This window comes from Mastomys coucha, unplaced genomic scaffold (assembly GCF_008632895.1).
Source record: "Mastomys coucha isolate ucsf_1 unplaced genomic scaffold, UCSF_Mcou_1 pScaffold22, whole genome shotgun sequence".
Lineage (NCBI taxonomy): Eukaryota > Metazoa > Chordata > Mammalia > Rodentia > Muridae > Mastomys > Mastomys coucha.
The window spans coordinates 116,814,021-116,827,002 of NW_022196905.1; the positions used below are offsets into that span (position 1 = coordinate 116,814,021).

The 12,982-nt window shown below is 47.5% G+C and overlaps 1 protein-coding gene across 1 annotated transcript in view; it reads left to right on the forward strand.

Moving 5' to 3' along the window:
• The first annotated feature begins 1,222 nt into the window (after nucleotides 1-1,222).
• Tmem120b (transmembrane protein 120B) overlaps nucleotides 1,223-12,982 on the forward strand; it is a 43,498-nt gene continuing 31,738 nt past the window's right edge. The window contains exon 1 of the mRNA XM_031337807.1: nucleotides 1,223-1,428. Within this exon, the coding sequence (XP_031193667.1) occupies nucleotides 1,360-1,428 (69 nt within the window). The 5' untranslated portion in view covers nucleotides 1,223-1,359. The remainder of the gene's footprint in view (nucleotides 1,429-12,982) is intronic.

The following is a 12,982-nucleotide window of genomic DNA, read 5'->3' on the forward strand; positions in this document are numbered from 1 at the left end:
CACACAGAGATGCCCTGTAACTACTGGTCAGAGAATGGAGCTATGCAGCCAAAAGCCATGGGGCATGTAGGATTGGCAGCCACTGTCCTGGCCACTAGGTGGCAAGGCAAAGGTCTGCCCAGGGTCTCAGGAGTCATGAGGCTTCACTGACACTTTGATTTCAGGTTTGTAGGCTGTAGAGCTGTGAGATAAATGCATTTCTATTGTCTAGGCCACCCATTTGCAGCTATGGCAGCCCTACGAAATGAATGCAGTTATCCTGTGGAGCTGGCCCTGAACCCACTATGTAGACCAGGCTGGTCTTGAACTTACAGAGATCTATCTCCCTCTGCCTCTTGAGTGCTTCAATGAAAGGTATGTGCTACCCAAACTGCCTGAAGAACACACACCCTTAACCACTGAAGTTTTGCCTCCATTCCCGATGGGCATCATGTGGTATTTTATTTTATATTTTATTTTATTCTGAGGCAAGTCCTACTATGTTGTCCAGGCAGGTATGCAATATCACACCCAGCTGCAGGTGTCGTTTGAATGAAGTTCCAGGGACGAGCAAGAAACCACTGCATGATGATTCAGAGGGAAGAATGCTAAGTCAGGATGAAAACAATGGCCGGAGAGCTGGATTCAGGGCAGTGAGATAGGAGGTGTGATTGGAAAAACCAGGCTGGTGCAGGTCTCTTGGAATTTGACAGAGAAAGAACTGTATTCCATATATTTGGTTGTGTCTTTTGACTGACAGCAGCAGCTGTCAAGAGTCATCCAGTTTCTTAGAGGACAGGGATCTAGGTTGTATTGGTTGCAATAAATATCAACGCCAGCGTGAGCTGACAGAGCCTAGTCTGCATTTTCCCATCCTGCCCTTGACCTCACTACAGGGTCACAAATAAAATCTGTCATTCCAGGGCACCGGCTTTGGCCTAGGTCAGGCAATGTACATGAATTTTCCTTTACCTCCCCCAAATCATTTCCACCTCACGAAGGCAATCTAAGTAACACAAGGCGTAAATGCAGCTTACAGGTAAACCTCCACCCACTCCGAAGAGAAACGTACTACACACGAAGAGGGAAGAGAGAGAGAGAGAGAGAGAGAGAGACTCAGGCAAGACTGATGGAGAGTTGCGCCCTCCACGCGGCCAGAGTCGGGGAAACGCCGTGCGCACGCGCGGGCCCCACCCTCGGGCGAGGGGGGTGAGGCCGGCGCCGGGGCGGGGCCCGTGACGTCAGGTGCGCGCGTGGCTCCGGCTGCGCAGGAACAGCTGGTGCCCCGGGAGGCGGCTAGTGAGCGGGCGGGCGTGGGCTGCTGGTGGCCGGACGGGCCACGCTGCGGGAGCCGCCGCCGCCGCCTTGCACCATTGCACCATGTCCGGCCAGCTGGAGCGTTGCGAGCGCGAGTGGCATGAGCTGGAGGGAGAATTTCAGGAGCTGCAGGTAAGACCGGGCCACCTGGTCCCGCAACTCTGCTTACCTGCGATGCGGTGCCTTCCCCATCTAGCCATCCCGGCACCGGAGGGAGGGCGATAGGACCCAGAGGGTGGCCCAAGCTGGGCGTCCGATGGGCTGGTGGGTGGCCTGGCGCAGCCCCTTCCTATCTTCCAGCGCTTTGGCTCCTCAGCCTCTTGGGGCGCCCCCCATTCTCGCGCCCTCTCACCCGCTCTTTGCTCCACGCTCTCCCTTCGCGGCAGAAAGTTGGTGTCTGGCCCCCGAGGCAAGTTCCAGGTGTGTTCACGAGGAAACTGACACTCAGAGGACACCAGACCAATCCCCCACACAGAGATCTCCCCCCAACCCTGCTACTCTCCAGCAGCAGTTGGCTGCTCAACTACTACTCGCTCTGTACTGGCGGGGCAGCCCTCGCCTGCAGCGGCGGTTTGAGAGTTGTACTTGGCTACTTTCATCTTGGCCCCTCAGGCAGTTCTTAGGGCTCGGAGACCCCAGTCGTAGCCTTGTCTTTGGGGGCTCTGATGTGGTTCTGCTTCTAGGCTGCTGCGAGCTGAGTTTGCCTTTGTAGATGGCAGGCATCTGTCAGTTCTGACAGCTGGCTCCCTCACCCAGTGATAGAGGGCTGCACCCAACCCTCACCCGTTTGGCTTAGAGCGTTCCACCTGGTGGGGGTCGAAGGTGGGTATAAGAGCTGGCGCTTGAGAGGATGGCATCGTCACCAAGTCCTATCAGGAGGGTCCAGAGAGGCCTCAACTGTATGCTCTGGGGACTAGAGACTCAGGAAACCTTGGGGACGGCCTAGAGGAACAACACATAGCTCCCTGGAATGCCCCTGGGTGGCTTCACGACATTCACACCCTCCTCCTGCCCGTGAATACATTGGCCATTCCCTTCGTCCCTGTAGCTTTCTCAATTGGGCTGTCCTCCTGCAATGTCGGGAGGAGGGTGTTGTCTAGGGGTGTCTGTGATGGGTCTGTCTAAAGTGAGGCTGTCGATCCTGATGGAGTTACAGAGGGATGCTGGTGAGCCTGGGCAGAAAGGCATGGGTAGAGACTAAGGGACCCAGGGCTGACATCCTTTGGTGGTCCCTCCAGCATATATGGATAGGTTGGTGCCTTCTCTATCAGATCGAGGTCTAGGGTCCCTCATAGTTTCCAGAGGATCCTGCCCACAGGGAGAAGACATAGCCACCTTTTAACAGTTTGTCCCACTGGACTGTGAGGCCATGCCCAGCCACAGAGCCAGTGAGTTGGAGAAGAGGTTTCCTCTATGGGGCTTTTGCTCCTATTTCTTTCCTTTTGGCTTGCTTTAAACTACGAGGAGGAGGAGCCTAACACTGCAGAACTATGCAATTAATGCAATTATCAACAATTAGGTAGCAAGTCATGGCAGGCCGGTGTTGTAAAGGAGGCCTTTGATTTGTTATGATCAGGCTTGCACAGGAAGATGTCATGATGTGTCAGGTGCTGGGGTGGTCAGGGGCAGAGGAATTATGGATCTCATCGCCTGGTGGTGAGCAGCAAGGGCTGTTAGGAGGACCTGGCTCCTTAGAGATACGACAACTAGGACAGACTAGATCCTCCTTTGAGGAAGAGGGACCCAACTGGTGTAGGCTTGATGGGCAGTTGCTGGGTCTGAGTCCTTTTAGTGAATGACTTCCTGGTGGTCAAGGTCATAGGCTGGAGCAAAAATTACCATCTGTAGCTATATACATCTATACATCTATAGATATATGTATATATACCATCTCTCTGTATATGTATCTATACATCTATACATCTATAGATATATATATGTATGTGTGTATATATATATGTGTGTGCATATATATATCCACACATATAAGTACTCATGTATATTTACATATAAATATATATTTATAACACATTTATAACATATTTAAAATATGCAATGTTTATATGTAAATATGTACTTATATATAGTTAAAGGTTTACTGTTTTCTCTTTTTTTTTTGGTTTTTTGAGACAGAGTTTCTCTGTATAGCCCTGGCTGTCCTGGAACTCGCTCTGTAGACCAGGCTGGCCTCGAACTCAGAAATCCACCTGCCTCTGCCTCCCAAGCGCTGGGATTAAAGGTGTGCGCCACCACTGCCTGGCTATTTTCTCTTTTTTTTAAAGATTTATTTATTTTATGTATATGAGTACACTATAGCTGTCTTCAGACACACCAGAAGTGGCATCAGACCCCATTACAGATGGTTGTGAGCCACCATGCGGTTGCTTGAAATTGAACTCAGGACCTCTGGAAGAGCAGTCAGTGCTCTTAACCTGAGCCATCTCTGCAGCCCAGGTTTATTGGTTTTTTATTTATGTGTCTGGGTGTTTTGCCCGCATGTGTCTCTGCACCACATGCGTGCCTGGTGCTGGAGGAATTCAGAAGAGGCCGCCATGAGATCCTCTGGGCACTGAGTGACAGGCAGTTGTAAGGCTCCTGTGGATTCTGGGATCCAAACTCAGGACTTTGCAAGAGTAGCCAGTGTCGGTAACCACTAAGCCATTTCTCCTGCCCATTTATTTATTTACTTGTTAGTTTTATTTATGAGTCTCTGTGTGTGGGTGCCTGTGGAGGCCAGAGAAGAAGAGGGTTTCAGATCCCCTGGAATTGGAGTTTTTGAGACAGTGTTTCACTGCAGCCCTGGCTGGCTGTGTAAGCCCTGCCAGACTCAGACTCACAGAGATCAGCTTCCTTCTGCCTTCCAAGTGCTAAGATCAAAGGTGTGTGCCACCCACGCTGGCCAAGAGGTCCGTCCACAATTTTTATTCTAAGACAAGGAAACTGAAGCTTAGACTTGCTGATTGCTCTAGTTGGGATCACCAGCTGTTCCATGCTGAAAGTTAGTGCTAGAGTTGTTCTGGAAATGTCTAGAGTCTGTCCGTTCTCTGCATACATGGGAATTCTGAACTCCTGGGAAGAAGGTGTTCAAGTCCCGGGTGTATGCTGTGTATGTATGTTGGACAGAGATTCTGATGAGACATTTGTGGGGAAACAAGGGGATGATACAGCTGTGTGTGTAAGTGTGTGTGTGTGGTGTGTGTGTGTGAGTTTGTGTGTGCACGCACAAATGTGTGTGAGTGTATATGTGGTGTGTGGGTACTTGAGTCTGTGTGTGAATGTGTGTGTAGTGTATGTATGTGAGCTTGTGCGCACAAATGTGTATGTGTGAGTTTGTGTGTATGTGTGAATGTATGTGGTGTGTGGGTGGGTTCGTGTGTCTCTCTGTGTGTGTATGTGAATGTATGCGGTGTGTATGTCTATGAGCTTGTGTGCCTCTGTGTGCACAAGTGTGTGTGTAAATGTAAGTGTGTGTGGTATGTATATATGGGAGTTTGTGTGTGTGTGGGAGTTTGTGTGTGCACAGAAATGTGTGTGAATGTGTGTGGTGTGTATGTTTGTGTTTCTCTGTGTGTGTGAATGTGTGTGGTGTGTGTATGTATGTGTCTGTTGTGTGTGTGAATGTGAGTGTGTGTGGTATGTGTGGTGTATGTGGGGGGGTCTGACTACAACTGGAAAAGTTAACAATAGGAGGGACTTTTTTCTTAACAATAGGAGGGACTTTTTTTTTTTTTTTATGTCATCAGGAAATCCTGATTAGCCAGTTCTCCTACAGCTGCCTAAGAATCTGGGATTGTGAGTTTCAGTTTGCTGGGTTTCTTCATTTCTGGGGAGATGAATTGGGTCCACATTTTACGTCTCCTTCCCTTTTTGGAATGGAAGAAAGAGGAACCCTGCATCGCAGACCCTGGAACATTTAAAAGGTCTTTGGAATCCCCCTACACCTACAGAGAGCCCAAGAGTCATGCTCTGAGCTTTCAGGAAAAAAAAAAATCTTGTTTTCTTTGGACCGTGATTTACATTTCCTGGGGCGGGTGGTGCTGGACTCTGGGGAAGCCGGGTCTCCAGGAGGAAGTGGTTGAAGTGAGCATTGGCCGGAGATCAGCATGGCCTATGATGTGATCACAGAGGGTCACTTACCGACAGTGGGGCCGAGGATTTAATGATAAGTTCCTGCCTTATGTCACTGGAAACCTGACCCCATCCTTCCTAGCACAGGAAGCAGCCTTTTCCAGTACCTGGCTTCAGGGATCACTGAGGTCTTGTACACCATTGTAAAACGTGAGAGTTCTTAACTGCCAGTGAAATGGCATGCCTCTGGCTCCAGCACCCCAAAAAGTAAAAGGGAGGGGTAAGCCTAGAAACAAAGTCAATGTTAGCTCAGCAAGACCCCTTAAATAGAGCAAGGGTCTTGGGACTTACGGATGCTAATGCCAGGATTGGAACATGGACTGGTGAGCGACAGCAGAGGTGCATTCTCCTCCCTGCAAAGATTTATATTTAATTACGTTTGTTTGTATATGTGTGTGGGCACATGTGAGTGCAGGAGTTCATCAAATCCACAAGAGGGTGTCGGATCTTCCGGAGCTGGCGTTGTGAGGTGCCCCACATGGATACTAGGATCTGAACTGGGGTCCTCTGGAAGAGTACCAAGCACTATAAATGGCTGAAATGTCTCCCCAACCCCCATTTAATTATGAAAGTATACATTTATTTGTGTGTGTGTGGGTTCCACAACACATGTGTAGAGGTCAGGGGACAATTGTGGGACTTAAAGTGTACCTTTAAAGTCCTGAGGATTGAATTCAGGTCATCTGGCTGCTCTGGAGTCTGTTTCCGCCCCTCCCTCCCTTCCTTCTTTTCTTCTTGGCATGGTCTCTCTATGTAGCCTTAGGTGTCATGGGAGGAACTGTCTGGGGAGACCAGGCTGGCCTCAAACACACAGAGATCTCCTGCCTCTGCCTTCTGAGTGCTAGTGTTAAAGGTGTGCCACTATGTCCAGCCAACTCTTTTTTCTTTTTTTTTAATTTAAAAGATTTATTTATTATTATATCTAAGTACACTGTAGCTGTCTTCAGACACTCCAGAAGAGGGCATCAGATCTCATTACGGATGGTTGTGAGCCACCATGTGGTTGCTGGGATTTGAACTCAGGACCTTCAGAGGAGCAGTCAGTGCTCTTAACTGCTGAGCCATCTCGCCAGCCCCGTCCACACAAGGCAGATTCATGTGGAAGAGTTCTTTAGTTGGCCCTAGTTGCTCTTTCGTTTTGGTTGCCCTGGGAACCTCTTGCTTTAGAAGCAGGTAAAGTAGAATGAACACCAGCTGGGGAGTCAGGATTCCTGGGCTCAGGTCCTTGCTCTATGGATGTCTAGTATCTGGCCCACAGCAAGCCAGCACTTGGAGCTTGACCAAAACTGATGGTGATGTTACCCAGTTACAGTTACTGTGTAACAGTAATGTTACACAATGAATTGATTGACACGTGGATATCCTGTTTAGTCTAAGCAGCAGCCCCCCCATTCAGATTAGGAGAGTAAAGCTGAGGAAGTTGAAAATCCTCAAATTGGCAGGACATGGTGATACCCAGGGTTAATCTCAGCTATTAGGATGCAGAGGCAGGAGGACCGCTGTGAGTTAGAGAGGTCAGCCTGGTCTACTTAGCGAGTTCCAGGACAACTAGGGCTACACAGATACATAGAAAAATTGTGTCTTTAAAAATTGAAAAAAAAAAAAGCCAACGGTGGTGGCGCACACCTTTAATCCCAGCGCTTGGGAGGCAGAGGCAGGCAATTTCTGAGTTCCAGGCCAGCCTAGTCTACAGAGTGAGTTCCAGGACAGCCAGGACTACACAGAGAAACCCTGTCTCAAAAAACAAAAACCAAAAAAACCAAAACAAAACAAAAATTGAAAAACGAACAAACAAACAAACAAATGGCTAGAAAGATGGCTCGGTGGTTAAGAGCACTGAGTGCTCTTCCAGAGGTCCTGAGTTTAATTCCTATCAACCACATGGTGGCTCACAACTATCTGTAATGGGATCTGATGCCCTCTTCTGGTGTGTCTAAAGACAGCTACCATGTACTCATATACATAAAATAAATCTAAAAAAAAATGTTTTTAAAAAAATTGAAAAAAAAGAGGAAAAGAAAATCATCAGGTTAGAATTTGAACACAGGTCTGTTGTTTGATTTGGATTTTTTATTTTTTATTTTTATTTTTTGAGACAGGGTTTTTCTGTGTAGCCCTGGGTGTCCTGGAACTCACTCTGTAGACCAAGCTGGCCTCAAACTCAGAAATCCGCCTGATTAAAGGCGTGTGCTACCACTGCCCTAACACAGTAGGCTCCAAAGTTATATTGAGGCTCCTTGGCTCTAGGAAAAAAATGTTTTTTTTTTTTGTTTTTTGTTTTTTTTTTTTTTTACATTTATTTATGTGTGAGAGAGCTTGGGTGTCACAGTAGGTGTGTGGAGGTCCGGATAACTTGCAGGCATCAGTTCTCTCTACCTCGTGGGTTCCAGGGGTTGAGTTTAGGAGGCTGGACCTGGACCTGGCGGCAAGTGCTTTTTCCCACTGGCCCCGAGAAGAAAAGTTTTGAACTTGCAAAGTCTCTTCCCCACCTCCTTATGCCTGGCTAAGACTCAGTCATAACTCTCAGCGGCTGAACCCAGTTCTACGGGTTTTAAGACAGAACCGGAGTTCCTTATCTCCTGAATTAGGAAGTCCAGTTGAAATGACTTTAAACAAGGTCGCATCCAGGTGCTCAGTTTATGATTGGTTGTCTGTGTTTCTCTTCAATTTCCCTCATCCTCCTGGGTGCGATTAATGGAGGTGACTAAGGCTAGCCCTGGTGGCACACACTTCTAGTCTCCTCTCCGAGGAGGCTGAGGCGGGAGGATCATGAGTTCAAGGCCAGCTTTCTGGGAGACCTCTGAGTGAGAAAGTCAGAGACGAGACAGGGAGACCTCTGAGTGAGAAAGTCAGAGACGAGACAGTCAGACAGACAGACACACACACACACATAGAGAGACAGAGAGAGAGAGAGAGAGAGAGAGAGAGAGAGAAAGAGAGATGTCCCAGCTTGTTTCATATGATTATTCCAGGTATTGGTCATATGTCTGTCTGCCTCTGGAGCCTCTGATGAGTGGGCTCAGTGGAATAAGAGGGAGGAGTGATCCTGTGAAGGGAAACCAAAAAAAACAGAAGTTAAAAAACCAGAAAGAGATGATGGACAAGCCTTCTTCTTCTTCTTCTTCTTTTTTTTTCCTGTTTTGGCTAGAGCCTTGTAATATAAATTGTCTTTATCTGTGATTCTCAACTGTGTGATGGCATCCCCTCCCTGTAACGGGATAATTAAAAATATCCAGGGAAACAGTGAAGTGTCAGATCCGGGGTAACCTGCCATTCTTTTTGATGATGTCCTACCTTGGCAGCCGCACGGAACCATTTTGCACAGACCTCCATTTTTCAGCCTTGTCCCCGGCCGAGGATTCCGAGACAGGAGTGATGCCATAAGTGGGCGTGTAAGTGGCAGGCGCAGATCTGAACTCAGCCCGTCTGATTGCAAAATGTAATCACTTAATCATAATCTGACCCCCGCCTCCCTTGCTGAGCACCTATGCATGCAGCCCTACTCCATGTCCTCTGGCAGATATCACCTGCCAACCTTGACACATGACTCAGAGTATTTCCCCGTGAGGGAATGACATGCTTGAGGTGGAGGGGAGCTTGTCATGTTTGGTTGTGTTTTCGTGGTGATAGGTGCCTCCCTAGGGACAGTCAGCAAGAGAAAGTCTACTTGAAGATACTCTCTTGGACAGCATGCTGTGTGAGAGGGATCTCTTAAAAGTTGAGAGATTACTTTCTCAGCAAGTGGCACTGATAGAAGGCAGCCTGTAGTCTGGTGGTGGCCTTGGCTCTGTTGCAGTTGGCTGGATCGCCACCACGTTCCAGTGCCTCTGAGCTGGAGCTCGTGTAGAGATGCCATGAGATTCATCTGCTCAGAAGGGCTGACTCCCTGCTCTGCATCTTGGGGCTGCCTGGATGTGTTAAGAAGGCGGTTCCAGATGTTTCACCTCTGCTGGGACCTGGAGTCATTAAGCTCGTGTTCCCACTGGGGGTGGAGTATGGGGCCTCAGAGGATGAGAGAGGTGGCCTGGATTTGTGCTTCGCTTGTTTGTGACTTCTCCATGTGGCAGGTGGTAATTAAGCAGGATGGAAGGATGCTAGGGGCATCGTGGCCTACAGATTAATGTTATTGGCTTTTCTGGTTTTGTTTGTTTGTTTGTTTGTTGTTTTTAATCCAAATACAATTTTTTTCTTGCATTTTGTTGTTGTTATGTGTGTTGCTTTGTTAAATTTATTTATTGTAGAGTGGGGAAGGCATACGCTACAGTGTACTTGTGGATGTCAGAGGACGTGTGTGCATGTGTGTGTGTGTGTGTGTGTGTGTGTATGTACATGCCCATGTGTCTTAGTGCATTTGTGGAGGTCAGAGGACAGCTTGTGGTGGTAGATTCTCCCCTTCTACCATGTGCGTTCTGGGAATTGAATTCAGGTTGTTAGGATAGGTGTCAGCATCTTTATTACTGAGCTCTCTCTTCATATTGCTATCTCCCAGGCCCAGAACATGGCATTTATAATAGAGCTAAAACTATTCAAAACAATATACTGTATTGTTTAATGATGCTGTTTATGTAGTTCAAGAACTTGCAAGTAGCCAGGCGGTGGTGGCACACAACTTTAATCCCAGCACTTGGGAAGCAGAGGCCGGCGGATTTCTGAGTTCGAGGCCAGCCTGGTCTACAGAGTGAGTTCCAGGACAGTCAGGGCTATACAGAGAAACCCTGTCTCAAAAAACAAAAACAAACAAACAAAAATCTTGCAAGTGATGGTGGAGACCTAATTCAGCTTGGTATTGTAGCACATACCTGAAATCCCAACACTGAGGAGGTAGAAGCAGGAGTGAGCCCGAATTCAAGGTCATCCTCAGCTGTATTAGCTAGCCTGGGCTATCTGAGTCCCTGTCTCAAAAACAGAAGCACCAAATTTAGTGTAGAGGGTGCTGGAAATACAGAAGCAAATGACTCTCTTAAGAATCTCAGTGATTGGGGCTGAAGAGATGGCTCAGCAGTTAAGAGCACCTTCTGCTCTTCCAGAGGGCCTGAGTTCAATTCCCAGCAACCACATGGTGGTTCACAACCATCTGTAATGGAATCTGATGCCGCCTTCTGGTGTGTCTGAAGACAGTAACAGTGTACTCACATACATGAAATAAATAAATACATCTTAAAAAAAAAAAAAAGAAAGCAGAGAATATCAGTGATTGAAGAGGAGGGAGGGTTGGTCTTCAGGTATGTAGAGTTTAGATGGAGCTTCTCCTGCCCCTTAGAGCTCAGGTCCTGTCATCTAACCTTGGCTAGGGCTGTCAGTCAGGAGCTGTCATAGGTGAAGGCTGCTTGAAGCAGGGGGGGAAGCAGAAGGAACCAACATCCAGCATCTTTCATTCTGCCCTGCCGTCTGTTGTGGGAAATATTAAAAAATGAACCTACCAACTCTCTGGCCCGTTGGGCCACGTTCCCACTCTAGTACCGGCACCAGCAGGCCATGACACTATGTCCCAGCAGTGTCCCACATTCCAGTAACCAAATAGATCCACCATCCTTGCTGTTTAATAACACAATACCTGGTAACCGGTAAAAGCAAGACTCGGTGCTTAGAGTTAAGCAATCAGATTTATATATCAATAAATTCTCACTACACAAGATGCCAGCACAATAATTTCATAACCAATTGATAATGACAAAAGCTGCCCACCTAGATTAGACAAATGATACCAATATTCTAACCTTTATGATATCTTAACAACCTGTGCCTGGTCATAGCCACGCTGATTCACGTCCGCTGCCGTCTTCCTTTCTCCCAGATACCCCGAGATGTTCCCTGTCTCTTGCTCAGATCCATTGACCAAGGCCAAGGGCACAGAGCAGGAGAGCCCAGGGTAGGCAACATGTGGGGATCAAAGAAAAGCAGGAATGATCTAGGATAGGAGTGGCACACAAAATAAGCCACCAAAAGTGAGTCACCTCTTTGTGTGGAGAAGAAGGGAATCCCATCTAGGGAGGATGTGGTGAAACTTCTCAACTCTCCGCGCACTGGCAGGTGGTTTTTGTTTTGGGGACAGGATATCACATTGCCCTATATATCTTTAAACTTGATATATAACCAAGAATGAATTCTTTTTTTTTAAATTTTGTTTAAAGATTTAATATTTGTTATATATAAGTACACTGTACCTATCTTCAGAACAGGGCATCGGATCCCATTACAGATGGTTGTGAGCCACCATGTGGTTACTAGGACTAGGAACTCAGGACCTCTGGAAGAGCAGTCAGTGTTCTTAACTGAAATTCCCAATCCCCTGTCTCCACCTAGCAAGAGCAGGGATTCCAGGCACGAACTCACACTGCTGCTATAGTTCTCTGAGGCGCCAGGTGGTTGCTAATTTCGGGATTGTCTGTAATTGTATTTTCAACAATTATTTTTATATTCATTTATTTATTTAATGCGTATGGGTGTTTTGCCTGCATGTATGTATGTGTATTATGTGTGTGCCTGGTGCTCTCCAAAATCAGAAGAGGTCACAGGATCTGTTGGAAATGGAGGTACAGATGCTTGTGAGGCACCACGTGGGTGCTGGGAATCAAACCCAGAACCTCTGGGAGAGCAGCCAGTGCTCCTAACCTGTGAGCCATCTCTCAGTCCCTGTAGTTTTTTGCTCTCAGCACATAAGTGTCTTGGCCCCTGATTCTTCACTGGCATTTTTCCTTTCTGTACTCCCTCCTGACACCTTCATCTTTAGGTATTCTAGGATAGGTTGTATGCTTTTGTTTATATATGTGGATTACTCTTGAACTGGACAATGGGGACCTGGGCTTGCTCTGAGCTGTAGCATAGAGTCCTCTCCACGTGTCTGTCATGCTACTCCCAACACCCTGGATTATTTTTAGAAGTAGCAACTTGACGTGGGAGTCAGTCATGTTTAATAAGCTGGTCTAAGAAGCAAATGGTTATGTCTGCTGAAAACTTGTCCCCAGCTTGGGGTGAGATCTCCCATGTCCCAGCTCTTTGTTAAAGTTAGAAGGACGGGTGAAGTTCAGTAGTTGGGCATCTTCTTTAAAAGTTAGAAGTTTATAAGAAAGAAAAATCTGGATTTGGCAGCACACTCCTTTAATCCCAGCACTCAGGAGTCAAAGGCAGGAGTTTAAGGCCAGCCTGGTTTACATAGCAATTTCCAAAGCAGCCAAAGTCATGGGTGATCCCTCAGTAATAAAAGATGTGGCTGGGTTCAGGCGGGATGGGCAGGATTTACTTCATAACCCAGCAATCCATTACTAAGTATTTACTGGAAAGTCTACCACACCCAGATGATCTTGAATCTCTAATCCTCTGGCTTTCACCTCTGGAATCCCGAAACTGTCTTAGAGGTGTGTACCACTGTCAGCCCTCAAGGAAACTGTGGTACCAGTTAATATACCGAAGGGCTCTTTCAGCTCTCCTCACCCCCACCCTTGCCCTAAACCCCAGCTCCTGGGCGCCCTTCCCCCAGCTTCTCATTCTTGTAGAATCCTGCCAATCGGCCACGTGCCCTCTTTGCACTCTTGGCTCTGGCTCTCTCTCTCTCTCTCTC